Source organism: Gigantopelta aegis, chromosome 14, assembly GCF_016097555.1.
Source record: "Gigantopelta aegis isolate Gae_Host chromosome 14, Gae_host_genome, whole genome shotgun sequence".
In the NCBI taxonomy this organism is placed as follows: Eukaryota; Metazoa; Mollusca; class Gastropoda; order Neomphalida; family Peltospiridae; genus Gigantopelta; species Gigantopelta aegis.
Window position 1 is genome coordinate 59668999 of NC_054712.1, and position 20451 is coordinate 59689449.

General features: G+C 39.2%; 1 protein-coding gene across 1 annotated transcript in view; it reads right to left on the minus strand.

Annotated features, from left to right (window-relative positions):
* The window catches only part of LOC121389369 (C-Maf-inducing protein-like), an 80206-nt gene extending 60940 nt beyond the window's left edge, over positions 1 to 19266 (minus strand). The window contains exons 1-3 of the mRNA XM_041520964.1: positions 19255 to 19266; positions 18582 to 18674; positions 12425 to 12532 (exon numbers count right to left, since the gene is read on the minus strand). Coding sequence (XP_041376898.1) covers positions 12425 to 12532; positions 18582 to 18674; positions 19255 to 19266 — 213 coding nt within the window. The remainder of the gene's footprint in view (positions 1 to 12424; positions 12533 to 18581; positions 18675 to 19254) is intronic.
* Between the last annotated feature and the right edge of the window lie 1185 nt (positions 19267 to 20451).

The following is a 20451-nucleotide window of genomic DNA, read 5'->3' on the forward strand; positions in this document are numbered from 1 at the left end:
TCACATTATTACAGTTGAAATATCAATATCTGTATCATACTTTAGGGGTGTTCTCACATTATTACAGTTGAAATGACAATATCTGTATCATACTTTAGGGGTGTTCTCACATTATTACAGTTGAAATATCAATATCTGTATCATACTTTAGGGGTGTTCTCACATTATTACAGTTGAAATGACAATATCTGTATCATACTTTAGGGGTGTTCTCACATTATTACAGTTGAAATATCAATATCTGTATCATACTTTAGGGGTGTTCTCACATTATTACAGTTGAAATGACAATATCTGTATCATACTTAAGGGGTGTTCTCACATTATTACAGTTGAAATATCAATATCTGTATCATACTTTAGGGGTGTTCTCACATTATTACAGTTGAAATATCAATATCTGTATCATACTTTAGGGGTGTTCTCACATTATTACAGTTGAAATATCAATATCTGTATCATACTTTAGGGGTGTTCTCACATTATTACAGTTGAAATGACAATATCTGTATCATACTTAAGGGGTGTTCTCACATTATTACAGTTGAAATATCAATATCTGTATCATACTTAAGGGGTGTTCTCACATTATTACAGTTGAAATGACAATATCTGTATCATACTTAAGGGGTGTTCTCACATTATTACAGTTGAAATATCAATATCTGTATCATACTTAAGGGGTGTTCTCACATTATTACAGATGAAATGACAATATCTGTATCATACTTTAGGGGTGCTCTCACATTATTACAGTTGAAATGACAATATCTGTATCATACTTTAGGGGTGCTCTCACATTATTACAGTTGAAATGACAATATCTGTATCATACTTAAGGGGTGTTCTCACATTATTACAGTTGAAATATCAATATCTGTATCATACTTAAGGGGTGCTCTCACATTATTACAGTTGAAATGACAATATCTGTATCATACTTTAGGGGTGTTCTCACATTATTACAGTTGAAATATCAATATCTGTATCATACTTTAGGGGTGTTCTCACATTATTACAGTTGAAATATCAGTATCTGTATCATACTTTAGGGGTGTTCTCACATTATTACAGTTGAAATATCAATATCTGTATCATACTTTAGGGGTGTTCTCACATTATTACAGTTGAAATGACAATATCTGTATCATACTTAAGGGGTGTTCTCACATTATTACAGTTGAAATATCAATATCTGTATCATACTTAAGGGGTGTTCTCACATTATTACAGTTGAAATGACAATATCTGTATCATACTTTAGGGGTGCTCTCACATTATTACAGTTGAAATGACAATATCTGTATCATACTTAAGGGGTGTTCTCACATTATTACAGTTGAAATATCAATATCTGTATCATACTTAAGGGGTGCTCTCACATTATTACAGTTGAAAGACAGCACAAACCACAGCCTTTGATATAAGAGTTTTGATATACTGGCTGGGATTGGGGAAAACCCAGTGAGAGAATGTATTCACTGAGGTGATTCGATCCTTTGATATAAGAGTTTTGATATACTGGCTGGGATTGGGGAAAACCCAGTGAGAGAATGTATTCACTGAGGTGATTCGATCCTTTGATATAAGAGTTTTGATATACTGGCTGGGATTGGTGTCGTTAAACAAAACAACTTTAACTTTTTTCCAAAGACAGGACAGCACATACCATGGCCTTTAATATACCAGGCGTGGTGCACCGGTTGGTGCAGGAAAACACAGAATCAGTGAATGGGTCCACTGAGATGATTCAGTTCTATGATGCAAGCTATTCAAGCTCAAGCTGGCACTCTACCGACTGAGCTAAATCCTGCCCCCCCCCCCCTCCCCCCACTTCTATATATCAACACATCATCAACACATCATCAACACATAATAAATATGAATGACTGGAAGCAACACATCATAAAGAAGTGCAAAACAAGCTCTTCCTTGAGAAAAGAACGGTTCTCTTTGTAAAAAGGTTTATCTCGGTACAGCACTCTCCCGCCAGCTGTTAACTGGTTAAATTCTACGTGGAATTTGTTGTTAGTACAATCCAATCAATTCCCCGCAACAGGGTAACAGGTTTTATCTTTTCAACCCCGGTACTTGATCACTACTTACAAGCAGTTAAAGCTTCATAACACTTTCTAACAAAGAAGTGGTCAATATTTCTTAAAAGCAATCAGTCCATCCAATGCCAGTCATTATCAAGGGAGATAACTCATCTGCTGACGTGGGGGATCTTAACAGAGCTGCTCAAATATTTGCCTCAGATTGTAGGAAATGACCAATATCGATCATATCATACATGCACATACTGACCACGTTATCTTAATATCATTTAAACACCTAGGACAAGCTGTTAACAAACTGCTGTAATATATCACACACAAAAAAAGGAAAATGAATAAGAAAACAATAATTTCCAATTGTTTTATTTCTTTTTGGATGATTGTTGGGAGAAGGGGTGTCATAATGCTGCCATTGTTAAGCTGCAATCCTTTCTCACTATGGTGTTTTAAAGTAAATGAATATAAATATATTTTATTAATTTAGCACCCTGGCTAAGGTTTTTCGATGCTTACTTAGACCTACGAAATCGTAAAACCATTGTAGGCTATGATGTCACTACAGCACACATCACAGTGATGTCATAGTATACAATGGTTTTATTATTTTGTAGTGTTAAGGTAGCTTCGACAATATGGGGCCTGGTCCAATGTTTTCTCGGTTTCTTTCCCAACAATAACATAATACCACAAACTTATACCTCAAACATTATAGCCTGGTCCAGTATGCATTCGATTTCTTTTCTAACAATGACAGAATACCACAAACTTATACCTAAAACATTATCATTGTGTTTAATTATAACATATATATGCTAATTAAGACACAATCAAGTGATCCTTTTTCATATGTAAGTGGCAACTGTTTTCACTGGTTAACATCTGACCAATAAATTCAAGCTAGTGATATTATTACAAGGAAGTCATGGTTTTATAAAAGCAATACGAATTTCATGACTCGGTTAAAACATGACATTTAAGTAAAGGCAAGCAGTACTGTATGTAATCAATGAGACTTGTTGGATAAGGCAAAACACATTCATATTTAATTAAACCATGCAATCTACAGGGCACCCTTTGTAAGTTTCCTTCACAGATTCACAGGAAAGGTCATCTACTTGTAATTAACAGTGGCAAAAAACCCACCAACACCAAAACAAACAAAAAACCCACCAACACCAAAACAAACAGAAAACCCACCAACACCAAAACAAACAAAAAACCCACCAATACCAAAACAAACAAAAAACCCCAACAATTTCCAATACTGGTTTTTTTTTAAGGTTGTCTTACGAACAAAAACAGTCAATTATGATGATTGTAGAGGGTTTTTTTTTGTTGTTTAATAACACCACTAGAGCACATTGATTCATTAATCATCGCCTACTGGATGTCAAACATTTGGTAATTGTGACATATAGTCTTAGAGAGATAACCCACTACATTTTTCCATTAGTAGCAAGGGATATTTTATATGCAACATCCCATAGACATGACAGCACATACCATGGCCTTTGATATACCAGTTGTGGTGCACTGGTTAGAACGAGAAATAGCACAATGGACCCACCGATGGGGATCAATCCCAGACTGACCACACATCAAGCGAACGCTTTACCACTGGGCTACGTTCTGCCCCTTGATTGTTAAGATGGCAGTATTGATGATGATGATGATGATGATGATGATGATGATGTTGATGATATTGATGAATATGAATATGAATATGAATATGATGATGATGATGTTGGTGGTGGTGGCAGAGTTTTTGGTGTGATGATGTTGATGGTTGTGATGATGATGATGATGATGATGTTATAAAAAATCCCTTGTTTTCTAAGATAATATATGTCAGAATTACCAAATATTTGACATCCAATAGCTGATGATTAATAAATCAGTGTGCTCTAGTGATGTCGATTAAAACCCCACTTTACTTTACTGTTAGTTGGCTGCAAACTAAGTCCATTTGATCTATACAGCACTGAGGCTGTTAGTCAAGTTGTGTATTACACACCGATAAACACAGACTTTAGAGGTAAATTATTCAGAAAGTTAACACCTGCTCTGTCATTAATTGCCAGCATCATCTTGGTATCTTTCTGCAGTGCACATTGCATGAAATCGCACAGTCCTTCTGGCAGCTGCTGGGAACTGCTGTTGATCAATGGGCTGCACTCACAACATCACACAGTCAAAACAACACTGTTTGTGATGGTTTCATTCCCAGTCTGGAGCTCGACATGGTAAGACGTGTTTGTTTCGCTTGTGCACACTGCACATGCTTTTGTGTGCTTGACTTGGGGATCCTTCATTTCGTTGTTTTTGTCAGCAAAATGAAGTTTTCTACTGGGATGTATGCGGCCATTGGAACTGATTGAACGCTGGAACGTTTCTTGTTTCGACAGCCTGCACCACCAGGTTGGATTCTTTTTTTAGCGAGATTCCTTGCCTCCATGTCATTTCTCCGGTTGACTATGTCGACTTGTTTTTTCGTGACTCGTATGACAGCCATTATGCAGAACGCCACGGTTGTCCTATATTGGAATATTGACCGCCCCACTCTATGAAGAAATAGGAAGCGAGGTCGGCCCCTACTACTCTTTTCTACTTTACTTTGCTTTATAGTGATATCATCTTGTATCTTCTGGAGTCAGGCCCATCCGCACCACTATACCAACCCATGACGACTGGACTATACCCATCTGATACGCTCTCTCCTTCAGACGGATCCGGCTTCTCAAGATCTGTATTTAAGCACAGCACTACACCTTCAATGTCTAATGACTGTCAATCTAGGGGTTTTCTTGACAGGATGCAACCCATCTTGTCCCTATAAGCTGTGCACCCAAACAGCCTTAATGAGGCCACTCACGTGGACATATAGCTCAGACTTTAAACTTTTAGACCTTCGTTCAAAATTTTATGTCAAAATTACTTTCTTTTTTAATATTATTAAATAGTCTGATCCTCTCTTCTTTCTCTTATTTATTTTTGGACTGTCCTTCTAAAATGCTCCAAATTATATAAATATTCGGCCAAGCAGTCAATTCTTTTTATTTTTTACTAATTGCTATTTTCAAAATTCTGCCCATTTTCAACTCTACCCTCCCCCCTCCCATCCCAAGTCAGGCCACTGATCTTATCGGAGGCAGGACTTGGGATGGGCATGTTCGAAACCCTAGTGGTATATGGGCATGTAAAACTAGATATCTATCTATCTGTGATGGTTTTTCCCTCATCTACATGTGTTATGTTGTTCAAACTCCAAACTGCATTGTAGTTTAGCTGGTCAGAGTTACATGCATGTTAGATAAAATTCATAGTGGTCAATATGTTGTACAAACTTCACTACAATTTGATGGTCAGTGTTATGTTAGATGAAATGCATAGTGGTCAATATGTTGTACAAACTTCACTACAATTTGATGGTCAGTATTATGTTAGATGAAATTCATAGTGGTCAATATGTTGTACAAACTTCACTACAATTTGATGGTCAGTGTTATGTTAGATGAAATTCATAGTGGTCAATATGTTGTACAAACTTCACTACAATTTGATGGTCAGTGTGATGTACACACTTCACTACAAATTAGTGGCCAATGTGATGTACACACTTCACTACACATTAGTGGCCAATGTGATGTACACACTTCACTACAAATTAGTGGCCAATGTTATGTACACACTTCACTACAAATTAGTGGCCAATGTGATGTATACACTTCACTACAAATTAGTGGCCAATGTGATGTACACACTTCACTACAAATTAGTGGCCAATGTGATGTACACACTTCACTACACATTAGTGGCCAATGTGATGTACACACTTCACTACACATTAGTGGCCAATGTGATGTACACACTTCACTACAAATTAGTGGCCAATGTTATGTACACACTTCACTACAAATTAGTGGCCAATGTGATGTACACACTTCACTACAAATTAGTGGCCAATGTGATGTACACACTTCACTACAAATTAGTGGCCAATGTGATGTACACACTTCACTACAAATTAGTGGCCAATGTTATGTACACACTTCACTACAAATTAGTGGCCAATATGATGTACACACTTCACTACAAATTAGTGGCCAATATGATGTACACACTTCACTACAAATTAGTGGCCAATATGATGTACACACTTCACTACAAATTAGTGGTCAATGTTATGTACACACTTCACTACAAATTAGTGGTCAATGTTATGTACACACTTCACTACAAATTAGTGGTCAATGTTATGTACACACTTCACTACAAATTAGTGGTCAGTGTTATGTTATACAAAAAGTTAAACATTTGTTTTGTTTAGCAACACCTCTAGATCACATTAATTTATTAATCATCGGCTATTGGATGTCAAATTGGTATTTATGACATAATTTTAGAGACGACGTCTGCTACATATTTCCAATATTAGTAATGGATCTTTCATAGGCACCATCACACCATCCCACAGACAGGGCAGCACATGTGATGACCTTTGATATATCAGTCATGGAGCACTTGCTGGAATGAGAAATTGCCCATTGGGCCCACCGACAGGGATTGATCCTAGACTGACCATGCACCAATCAAACACTTTACCACTGGGCTATGTCCCGCCCCTTTTTACTACATGTATTTAGATATCAGTGTTATGTCATACTAGTAGTGACTACAAAGTTTGTTTTGTTTAACAACACCACTAGTGCACATTGATTTATTAATCATCGGCTATTGGATGTCAAACATTTGGTAATTTTTATATATAGTCAGAGAAGAAACCCGCTACATTTTTCCAATAGTAGCAAGGGATCTTTTATATGCACTATCTCACAGACAGGATAGCACATACCACGACCTTTGATATACCACTTGTGATGCCACTGGCTGAAACGTGAAATAGCCCAATGGGCCCACCAATGGGGATCAGTCCTAGACTGACTGCATCAAGCAAGCATTTTACTTCCCCCCCCCCCCCCCCACCACACACACCATACTTAATCACTTACCGGTAGTAGTATTCTACAGTACAAAATCCTTGATCTGCCCTTACACTTAATCACCGAGTTCTATTCTACCGTACATGAACCTATCATCCAGGTCAATGCTGGGTTAGAGAAATAAGAATCTGAGAGAGACTTTAATCAGTGACAGTTTTAATTTAAAGTACATGCTCTCAAGCTTTAATGTTAAGTAGTACAAACATTTTTAATCAAAATATTTCAAGGGCGCCTGAAACTCATGCACAAACAAGATACACTTGCAACTCGAACCAGCTTCAGATCTATTAATAACTCATTTTTGAAGCATTAACAGGCTGGAGTTTTCAATTTGTGTTAAATCTATACATCACAGGTTTTTCAGAGATAAAAAATATTTGAGATAGCACTTGGCAATGTAACAGGTATAAATTTATAATTTTTTTATCTTCTACCCATCACCAATAGTTATCTATTCAGGCAAAAGTAAGAAACATAACTGGTGCACATGCTTTCATCAGTATGCCAGACAACACTAGGAATGCATTACAGAATATTTTCAGTGATCTGATTTATCAGGCTACATTCATTCTTGTATTCATGTACCATTGCTAAACACCCAGTTGCTTTATGTTAGCATTTTTTTTAAACATCCAATCCATCCATCCATCCATCCATCCATCCATCCACTAATCCACTACCAACCCACATCTCCATCCACCTCTCCAATTTCCTGTCCATCCATCTGATCTGCCAATACATCCATTAACCCACCTTTCCATCCACCCATCCAAGTATTTATCCATCCAGCCACCAATCCATTCATCCACCCAGCCATCAATCCATTCATCCACCCAGCCATGTATTCATCCACCCAGCCATCCAGCCACCAATCCATTCATCCACCCAGCCATCAATCCATTCATCGACCCAGCCATGTATTCATCCACCCAGCCATCCAGCTACCAATCTATCCATCCACCCAGCCATGTATTCATCTACCCAGACATCAATCCATTCATCCACCCAGCCATCAATCCATTCATCTACCCAGCCATGTGTTCATCAACCCAGCCATCAATCCATTCATTCACCCAGCCATCCAGCCACCAATCCATTCATTCACCCAGCCATGTATTCATCCACCCAGCCATCAATCCATTCATCCACCCATCCATGCATTCATCCACCCAGCCATCCAGCTACCAATCTATCCATCCACCCAGCCATGTATTCATCCACCCAGCCACCAATTCATTCATCCACCCAGCCACCAATCCATTCATTCACCCAGCCATGTATTCATCCACCCAGCCACCAATCCATTCATCCACCCACCCAGCCATCAATCCATTCATCCACCCAGCCATTCAGCCACCAATCCATCCACTCAGCTATGTATCCATCCACCAGCCATCCAGCCACAAATCCATCAACCGAGCCATTCAGCCACCAATCCATCCACTCAGCCATGTATCCATCCACCCAGCCATGTATTCATCCACCCAGCCATGTATTCATCCACCCAGCCATTTTTTCATTCACCCACCCATCTATGTATTCATCCACCCAGCCATGTATTCATCCACCATTCAATCCACCTACTCATCCATCCATCTACCTGATTTGCCAATACACCCACCATTCAATCTACCTATTCATCCATCCATCTATCTGATTTGCCAATACACCCACCAACCCACCATTCAATCCACCTACTCACCCATCCATCTATCTGATTTGCCAATACATCCACCAACCCACCATTCAATCCACCTACTCACCCATCCATCTATCTGATTTGCCAATACACCCACCAACCCACCATTCAATCCACCTACTCACCCATCCATCTATCTGATTTGCCAATACATCCACCAACCCACCATTCAATCCACCTACTCACCCATCCATCTATCTGATTTGCCAATACACCCACCAACCCACCATTCAACCAACCTACTCATCCATCCATCTATCTGATTTGCCAATACACCCACCATTCAATCCACCTACTCATCCATCCATCTATCTGATTTGCCAATACACCCACCAACCCACCATTCAACCAACCTACTCATCCATCCATCTATCTGATTTGCCAATACACCAACCAACCCACCATTCAATCCACCTACTCATCCACCCATCTATCTGATTTGCCAATACACCAACCAACCCACCATTCAATCCACCTACTCATCCATCCATCTATCTGATTTGCCAATACATCCACCAACCCACCATTCAATCCACCTACTCACCCATCCATCTATCTGATTTGCCAATACACCAACCAACCCACCATTCAATCCACCTACTCACCCATCCATCTATCTGATTTGCCAATACATCCACCAACCCACCATTCAATCCACCTACTCACCCATCCATCTATCTGATTTGCCAATACACCAACCAACCCACCATTCAATCCACCTACTCATCCATCCATCTATCTGATTTGCCAATACACCCACCAACCCACCATTCAACCAACCTACTCATCCATCCATCTATCTGATTTGACAATACACCAACCAACCCACCATTCAATCCACCTACTCACCCATCCATCTATCTGATTTGCCAATACACCAACCAACCAACCATTCAACCAACCTACTCATCCATCCATCTATCTGATTTGCCAATACACCCACCAACCGACCATTCAACCAACCTACTCATCCATCCATCTATCTGATTGTTCAATACATCCACCAACCCACCATTCAACCAACCTACTCATCCATCCATCTATCTGATTTGCCAATACATCCACCAACCCACCATTCAATCCACCTACTCACCCATCCATCTATATGATTTGCCAATACACCAACCAACCCACCATTCAATCCACCTACTCATCCATCTATCTGATTTGCCAATACATCCACCAACCCACCATTCAATCCACCTACTCACCCATCCATCTATCTGATTTGCTAATACACCCACCAACCCACCATTCAACCAACCTACTCATCCATCCATCTATCTGATTTGCCAATACATCCACCAACCCACCATTCAATCCACCTACTCATCCATCCATCTATCTGATTTGCCAATATACCAACCAACCCACCATTCAATCCACCTACTCATCCATCCATCTATCTGATTTGCCAATACATCCACCAACCCACCATTCAATCCACCTACTCATCCACCCATCTATCTGATTGTTCAATACATCCACCAACCCACCATTCAATCCACCTACTCATCCATCCATCTGATTGTTCAATACATCCACCAACCCACCATTCAATCCACCTACTCATCCACTCATCTATCTGATTGTTCAATACATCCACCAACCCACCATTCAATCCACCTACTCATCCACCCATCTATCTGATTGTTCAATACATCCACCAACCCACCATTCAATCCACCTACTCATCCACCCATCTATCTGATTGTTCAATACATCCACCAACCCACCATTCAATCCACCTACTCATCCATCCATCTATCTGATTTGCCAATACACCCACCAACCCACCATTCAATCCACCTACTCATCCATCCATCTATCTGATTTGCCAATACACCCACCAACCCACTATTCAATCCACCTACTCACCCATCCATCTATCTGATTTGCCAATATACCAACCAACCCACCATTCAATCCACCTACTCATCCACCCATCTATCTGATTGTTCAATACATCCACCAACCCACCATTCAATCCACCTACTCATCCATCCATCTATCTGATTTGCCAATACACCCACCAACCCACCATTCAATCCACCTACTCATCCACCCAGCTATCTGATTGTTCAATACATCCACCAACCCACCATTCAATCCACCTACTCATCCATCCATCTATCTGATTTGCCAATACACCAACCAACCCACCATTCAATCCACCTACTCATCCACCCATCTATCTGATTGTTCAATACACCCACCAACCCACCATTCAATCCACCTACTCATCCATCCATCTATCTGATTTGCCAATACACCCACCAACCCACCATTCAATCCACCTACTCACCCATCCATCTATCTGATTTGCCAATACACCAACCAACCCACCATTCAATCCACCTACTCATCCACCCATCTATCTGATTGCTCAATACATCCACCAACCCACCATTCAATCCACCTACTCATCCACCCATCTATCTGATTGTTCAATACATCCACCAACCCACCATTCAACCAACCTACTCATCCATCCATCTATCTGATTGTTCAATACACCCACCAACCCATCATTCAATCCACCTACTCATCCATCCATCTATCTGATTTGCCAATACATCCACCAACCCACCATTCAACCAACCTACTCATCCATCCATCTATCTGATTGTTCAATACACCCACCAACCCACCATTCAATCCACCTAATCATCCACCCATCTATCTGATTGTTCAATACATCCACCAACCCACCATTCAATCCACCTACTCATCCACCCATCTATCTGATTGTTCAATACATCCACCAACCCACCATTCAATCCACCTACTCATCCATTCATCTATCTGATTTGCCAATACACCCACCAACCCACCATTCAATCCACCTACTCATCCATCCATCTGATTGTTCAATACATCCACCAACCCATTTTCCCCCTCACTCATCCATCTAACCATCCATCCACCAATGCGTCTGTCAATTCATCCATACATACAACCCATCCATACATCCATAAAATCCATTCATTCATTCATCCAACTACCCATCCGTTAATCCATCCATCTGTCAATCCCATTCACCAATCCATTCATCTGTCCTATATCCATCCACCTAATGTGCCAGTACATCCAGTAACCCACCATTTTATCTTATCTGACAAATCATCCATCTACCCACGTATCCATCTACCCACATTCATTTATCCATCCACCACTTCAGCCATTTAATCCACCTATCTGCCAATCCATTCTTCCACCAATCTATCTTTCCACCAATCCATTCATCTCTAATCAGTCTACCTACCCATGAACCATCCACCTATCTGCCAATCCATTCTTTAATCAATAAATTCTTCCACCAATCCATTCATCTGCCAATAAATCTACCCATCCAATTATCTAGCCACCCATCTACCAAGCCACCCACCTAGATAGATTACTGACAGAGAAGTGGCCATTCCCATCCCCACTAAGTTGTGCATTTACTCTGCAGTATGAAGTATAAGTGATCTGAACTATATGTAAGTACCTCTCAGGCATAGACCTAAAAATTTATCACCAGGCAAGTGAAAAGCACGGTCAATGTACCTGAAAACTGACCAACTAGACTGCTCCAATCTCACTTAATACAAAATAAAATACCTGTCAGATATTTTACTGATAAAGCCATGATGTGAATTAGGTTAAAGAAGCTCTGGTGTACTTACCTTGCTGAAAAAATCACAGATTTCTTGAGTGGGATGGTTGTTTTCTAGTAAAGGAGCCAAAGCATAAATAATATTTTCATGAGCAATTTTGGTAATAACATCGGAATTCTGAAACAAAGAAAATGAAAAGAAAATGTTTCAATTAAACTGAAAATAAATATTGTAATCCTAAATACATGCAAAGAGTTGTTCAAGCAAACCATGAGAAAACCTAGTATTTTTCTTTTAAATCTTTTTATATACAGTAGAATCTTGTTGGGTCGAATTCTGAAAGGTCGAATACACTGCAACACTCTAACCAAAAACGAAGTCCTGAGTTACACTTACAACAATGTTAACCCAATAGATAGGTTGAACTACCCAATGGGTCAAACACTTTCTCGAGCAGGGTTCAAGCCAACAGGATTCAACGGTATATAAAGAAGAAAAATATAAAGTTTAGATTTGATTGTGTGTGGCTATCGTAGGTTATAGTAAGTAAAGTTATGACATAAATCTTCAATTATATTATTGTTTGTTTTGATTCAATATTTGGTTCTAACATTTGCTATTAACCACTGGTTAAGCTACTGTAAATGTTAAATTAAAGCGAGTAAGACATTAGTGCAAAATATGTGCCTAATGTATCAGCTCAATAATTACTTGATGCATTATATATTTAGCCTATGTCATCACCAAGAGAGGAAAATAAATAACCAAACATTCATCTACTGGGGACCACTCTATAGTCCCAAGGTTCAATGGTCCGAAGGTTCAAATGTTCGGGTTTAGGTCCATCGGACCACTGAACCTTAGGACTACTGAACCTAGGGTTAGGGTTAGGGCTAGGACTGAACCTTTGGACTTCTGAACCTAGTGTTAGGGTTAGAGTTAGGGTTGAACCTTTGGACTTCTGAACCTAGGGTTAGGGTTAGGGCTAGGATTGAACCTTTGGACTTCTGAACCTAGGGTTAGGGTTAGGGTTAGGGTTGAACCTTCGGACGTCTGAACCTAGGGTTAGGGTTGAACCTTCAGACTACTGAACCTAGGGTTAGGGTTAGGGCTAGGATTGAACCTTTGGACTTCTGAACCTAGGGTTAGGGTTAGGGTTAGGGTTGAACCTTCAGACTTCTGAACCTAGGTTTAGGGTTAGGGCTAGGATTGAACCTTCGGACTACTGAACCAAGGGTTAGGGTTGAACTTTTGGACTTCTGAACCTAGAGTTAGGTTTAGGGTTAGGGTTGAACCTTCGGACTACTGAACCTAGGGTTAGGGTTGAACCTTTGGACTTCTGAACCTAGGGTTAGGGTTGAACCTTTGGACTTCTGAACCTAGGGTTAGGGTTAGGGTTGAACCTTCAGACTACTGAACCTATGGTTAGGGTTGAATCTTCGGACTTCTGAACCTAGAGTTAGGGTTAGGGTTAGGGTTGAACCTTCAGACCATTTAACCTTCGGACCACTGAAGCTTCGGACCACGGAACCTTCAGACTATAGAGCTGTAACCCATCTACTAGCATGATCATGCTGTTTTAGTCATTAAAAAGTAATCATAGATAACAAAATAACACAAAAGTAAAAGAAATGAGAATTCTGGACTGTAAATGAAATGGAACAGTCCATGAATAGTTGCTGATGTTTATTCATGTAGCAGGTAGATGCACTACGTCGGTTCCACACCTCATCATTTCTGTGGTAGTACGCTGCAGAAGAGGTGGAGGAAATTATTACAGACTACCATCGGCCTCGGTGGTGTCGTGGTTAAGCCATCAGACATTAGGCTGGTATAGGTACTGGGTTCGCACCCCTTTACCGGCTCCCACCCAGAGCGAGTTTTAATGACTCAATGGGTAGGTGTAAGACCACTACACCTTATTCTTTTTTACTAACCACTAACAACTAACCAGACAGCCCAGATAGCTGAGGTGTGTGCCCAGGACAGCGTGCTTGAACCATAATTGGATATAAGCATGAAAATAAGTTAAAGATTACAGACTATTACAAATGACTATCTCTCACTGGACTGACTGTTAAAGATTACAGACTATTACAAATGACAATCTCTCACTGGACTGACTGTTAAAGATTACAGACTATTACAAATGACTATCTCTCACTGGACTGACTGTTAAAGATTACAGACTATTACAAATGACAATCTCTCACTGGACTGACTGTTAAAGATTACAGACTATTACAAATGACTATCTCTCACTGGACTGACTGTTAAAGATTACAGACTATTACAAATGACAATCTCTCACTGGACTGACTGTTAAAGATTACAGACTATTACAAATGACTATCTCTCACTGGACTGACTGTTAAAGATTACAGACTATTACAAATGACTATCTCTCACTGGACTGACTGTTAAAAACAAATGTCTAACTACTATTGTTTAATTGATGAAAACAGTATTTTTAGTTTGCAGGGTGGTCTTTAAAAGTTGCACTTGCCAGACGCATTAATAAAAATACACATTTTAATGTGTACCTGTCTAAACACAGTAATATCACAATGCATTTTTTTTTTTTGGGGGGGGGGGGGGGGGGATTTATAGTAACTACCGTTTGAACAACTGGATCCTGAACCTTTAATAATCTCATGGTTATCAATTGCAAATTCCCTCGATACATACTTAATTCTACCTACAAATGGTATATTTGTTATATTACTAACATTTTGTTACTAAGCTTTTGTTAATCTCATGGTTATTAGTTACAAAGTCCATGAATACAAATTACCACCTACAAACTGGCATTTCATCCTAGTCACAATAACCTTTATATCTAACCTTCACAGCTTACAACTCAATATGCAATGTTAATAAAAAATTGAGATGTTGCATTAATCCCATTCATTCAACCTGTCCATCTATAAAAGGATAAGTATATGGTGGGGGGGTGGGGGTGATGGGATGCCGGGAGTTAGGGCATTCTTTGGGGCTATAGCCGTAGGTGGTTCGGCCTTAGGTTTTATGTAGGGCCGGCCTCCCCTCCCTCCCGACCCTCACCTGGTCACACCAATGTTTAAAATATGACTGGCAGCCCCTTTCCTCTTAACCTCCCATGGACTTAATGAATATTATTTAAGAATTATTATTAATATTAGACCAGCCCATCTAAATTTGCGCCGAAAATATATTATATTAATAATTTATATAGGTTTGGAATGTTGATATTTTTCTTTAAGGGCGCAGCCAAAACTTTTTAACCCAATTTTCCCCTTTTTATACTTTTGGCGTTAATATTCAAAAATTCTATCGGAGGCCGGACTCGGGATAGGGCGTGTTCGAAACCCTAGTGGTATATGGACACGTTAAACAAAGAAAGAAATGTTTTATTTAACGACGCGCTCAACACATTTTATTTACGGTTATATGGCGTCAGACATATGGTTAAGGACCACACAGATTTTGAGAGGAAACCCGCTGTCGCCACTACATAGGCTACTCTTCCGATTAGCAGCAAGGGATCTTTTATTTGCGCTTCCCACAGGCAGGTGAAAGTGGTTTACACCTACCCATTGAGCCTTGCGGAGCACTCTCTCAGGGTTTGGAGTCGGTATCTGGATTAAAAATCCCATGCCTCGACTGGGATCCGAACCCAGTACCTACCAGCCTGTAGACCGATGGCCTGCCACGACGCAACCAAGGCCAGTGACACGTTAAACAAGTTACTAAGCTAAGATAAGTATATAGCATAAAAATAAACTGCTAGTTAGAAGCTTTTTATTTTAAGTTTGCTTCAGAGTGTTCCTTAAACCCAACAAATTTTCTTTAACTGATAAAAATCTGGGGGGGGTTTTGGGGTTTTTTTTTACTTCTTGTTTTTGCTTTCTTAATTCTAAAGAACTTAAAACTGTAAATTCCTTTTTTGTCATTGAATGGTTGCCTGGAGTATAAAGTTAAGAGTTTGTTTTGCTTAATGTTACCACTAGATCACATTGATTAATTAATCAACAGCTATTGATGCTAAACATATTTGGCTGACTTAACGAAGCCCGTCTGTCTTAGACACAGGTGTTTAAGCATGGTAAATGTGTGTAATTACATGTGTGTAAGACATAAACAGGTGTTTAAGCATGGTAAATGTGTGTAATTACATGTGTGTAAGACATAAACAGGTGTTTAAGCATGGTAAATGTGTGTAATTACATGAGTGTAAGACATAAACAGGTGTTTAAGCATGGTAAATGTGTGTAATTACATGAGTGTAAGACATAAACAGGTGTTTAAGCATGGTAAATGTGTGTAATTACAAGTGTATAAGACATAAACAGGTGTTTAAGCATGGTAAATGTGTGTAATTACATGAATGTAAGACAAACAGGTGTTTAAGCATGGTAAATGTGTGTAATTACAGTTGTATAAAACATAAACAGGTGTTTAAGCATGGTAAATGTCTGCAATTACATGTGTGTAAGACATAAACAGGTGTTTAAGCATGGTAAATGTGTGCAATTACATGTGTGTAAGACATAGAAAGTTTGTAAATTTGACCCATAATAATTATGAAAACTCTTCAGAGAAAACCTGTAACATTTTCCCACTGACAGCAAGGGATCTTTTATATGCACTTTTCCCAGTCAGGACAGCACATACCACAGCTTTTGAAATACTGTTTGTGTCCCTCAAAAATGTAGGTCTTGGATATATACCTACCTGCTGCACTTCAGAGACAAGTTCCCGTGGAAACTGGTAGACAGATATATACCCACCTGCTGTTGAAGCACATCAGAGACGAGTTCCAGTGGAAACTGGTAGACAGATATATAATATACCCACCCGCTGTTGAAGCACATCAGAGACGAGTTCCCGTGGAAACTGGTAGACAGATATAATATACCCACCTGCTGTTGAAGCACATCAGAGATGAGTTCCAGTGGAAACTGGTAGACAGATATATAATATACCCACCTGCTGTTGAAGCACATCAGAGACGAGTTCCAGTGGAAACTGGTAGACAGATATATACCCACCTGCTGTTGAAGCACATCAGAGACGAGTTCCAGTGGAAACTGGTAGACAGATATATAATATACCCACCTGCTGTTGAAGCACTTCAGAGACGAGTTCCAGTGGAAACTGGTAGACAGATATATAATATACCCACCTGCTGTTGAAGCACATCAGAAACGAGTTCCAGTGGAAACTGGTAGACAGATATATAATATACCCACCCGCTGTTGAAGCATTTCAGAGACGAGTTTCAGTGGAAACTGGTAGACAGATATATAATATACCCACCTGCTGTTGAAGCACATCAGAGACGAGTTCCAGTGGAAACTGGTAGACAGATATATATTATACCCACCCGCTGTTGAAGCACTTCAGAGACGAGTTCCAGTGGAAACTGGTAGACAGATATATAATATACCCACCCGCTGTTGAAGCACTTCAGAGACGAGTTCCAGTGGAAACTGGTAGGCAGATATATACCCACCCACTGTTGAAGCACTTCAGAGACGAGTTCCAGTGGAAACTGGTAGACAGATATATAATATACCCACCCGCTGTTGAAGCACTTCAGAGACGAGTTCCAGTGGAAACTGGTAGACAGATATATAATATACCCACCCACTGTTGAAGCACTTCAGAGACGAGTTCCAGTGGAAACTGGTAGACAGATATATAATATACCCACCCACTGTTGAAGCACTTCAGAGACGAGTTCCAGTGGGAACTGGTAGACAGATATATACCCACCCGCTGTTGAAGCACATCAGAGACGAGTTCCAGTGGAAACTGGTAGACAGATATATAATATACCCACCCACTGTTGAAGCACTTCAGAGACGAGTTCCAGTGGAAACTGGTAGACAGATATATAATATACCCACCCACTGTTGAAGCACTTCAGAGACGAGTTCCAGTGGGAACTGGTAGACAGATATATAATATACCCACCTGCTGTTGAAGCACTTCAGAGACGAGTTCCAGTGGGAACTGGTAGACAGATATATAATATACCCACCTGCTGTTGAAGCACTTCAGAGACGAGTTCCAGTGGGAACTGGTAGACAGATATATAATATACCCACCTGCTGTTGAAGCACTTCAGAGACGAGTTCCAGTGGGAACTGGTAGACAGATATATAATATACCCACCTGCTGTTGAAGCACTTCAGAGACGAGTTCCAGTGGAAACTGGTAGACAGATATATAATATACCCACCTGCTGTTGAAGCACTTCAGAGACGAGTTCCAGTGGGAACTGGTAGACAGATATATCCTGAATAGGCGTCGTCAGGGACACATCTATCATACTCTGCAGAACAAGAAAAACCCCGAATTAAATTATGAATCAATTAAAGGGACATTCCTGAGTTTGCTGCATTGTAAGATGTTTCCGACTAATAAAATATTTCTACGATTAAACTTACATATTAAATATATTTTTTAGTTTAGAATATCAGTGTCTGTATATTCAATGTGTTTCTGGTTGTCTTAATATTTGTAAGAAGCCAAACTGCATTTTATTTTAAAATAATTTCGTACATATGAAAAAAATTTTTTTTAGGAAATAAAATGAAATTTAACCTAGTACAAATATTAGATAAGAAACAAATTTAAAATACAGCCACTAATATTTTATGCAGAAAAATATATTTGATATGTAATTACAATCGTTAAAAAGTCTCTGTTAATCGATAACATCTTAAAAATTGCAGCAAACTCAGGAAATGTCCATTTAATTACTCAGTTTCATAGCATATTAAAAAATATGGCAGGAGGATTTTTATTATTATTATTATTATTATTATTAATATGTAGGTGAAAAGAGTAAATAACATTTTATCTAGATGCATAGGTGTGAATGTAGTAAACAACAACAAAATTAAACTAACCCCCTCCTCCATCAATCTACCTACCATGCCTTATTTTGGGGGGCATATTCTCAGAAACACCACATTGTTTTAGGCCTAAGTTAAAGGACTAAAGATTTGGTTTGAAAAAGAAACCTGGTGATCCAATAAGGAACTGCTATAGCCAATTAACAGTCTATTGACAGACCTAAATTATCGGATCAACAAATAGCTATATTTGATCTCAATCTTCGTTTAACTATCCAATTTCATAATCATTATGAACATACATGTAGGTTTAACCACGCTACAGAATTTGAAAATGTAATTTGTCAAAAATGACAGACTTGAAAATCAGATCAGATCAAATAACCAATCAACATGGCTATCACTTAACCACCGCTCACAACAAAACACTGTAATAGGAAAACACCACTTGGTTGGTAATAATGTAAACAGTATACTGAAGTTCACTGAAAATGCACACCACCATCTTCAGTTGCTATTGCTATGGTACGTGTGAGATTACTGTTTAAAGGTGCAGGCCCCAGTTTAAGCCTGTAAAAATGGACACACAGTTTAGTTACTCTACAAACCTATAAGACATTTGGATAAAGTTACAACAGAGTGAAACAAGATGCTCTGACGTTCAAATGGTGAAATACCCTTAAAAATAGACTAAATCATGACTCCATAACCGTTACTTTTCAGATAGACATGCATTTTTAAAAATTTATTTTGTGACATTAAAAACACCAGGATGACCTGAAACATTTTGGATGTAAGGAAATGAATAATCCAAACAATAAAATCTAAGTAATGTCTGATTTCAGTTATCAAAGACTGCAAAATATGTCTTCATGTTTAAAGCCTGGGGTATGTCACTTTAACACACAATAGTGAATAGCCCAAACCATTGTATACTAGTTTGGGTTGATTTACTGTATACCAGATTACACCCAGTTAATAACCCCAACCCTTGTATGCTAGTTTGGGTTGATTTACTGTATACCAGATTACACCCAGTTAATAACCCTAACCCTTGTATGCTAGTTTGGGATGATTTACTGTATACCAGATTACACCCAGTTAATAACCCTAACCCGTGTATACTAGTTTGGGTTGATTTAGTGTATACCAGATTACACCCAGTTAATAACCCCAACCCTTGTATGCTAGTTTGGGCTGATTTAGTGTATACCAGATTACACCCAGTTAATAACCCCAACCCTTGTATGC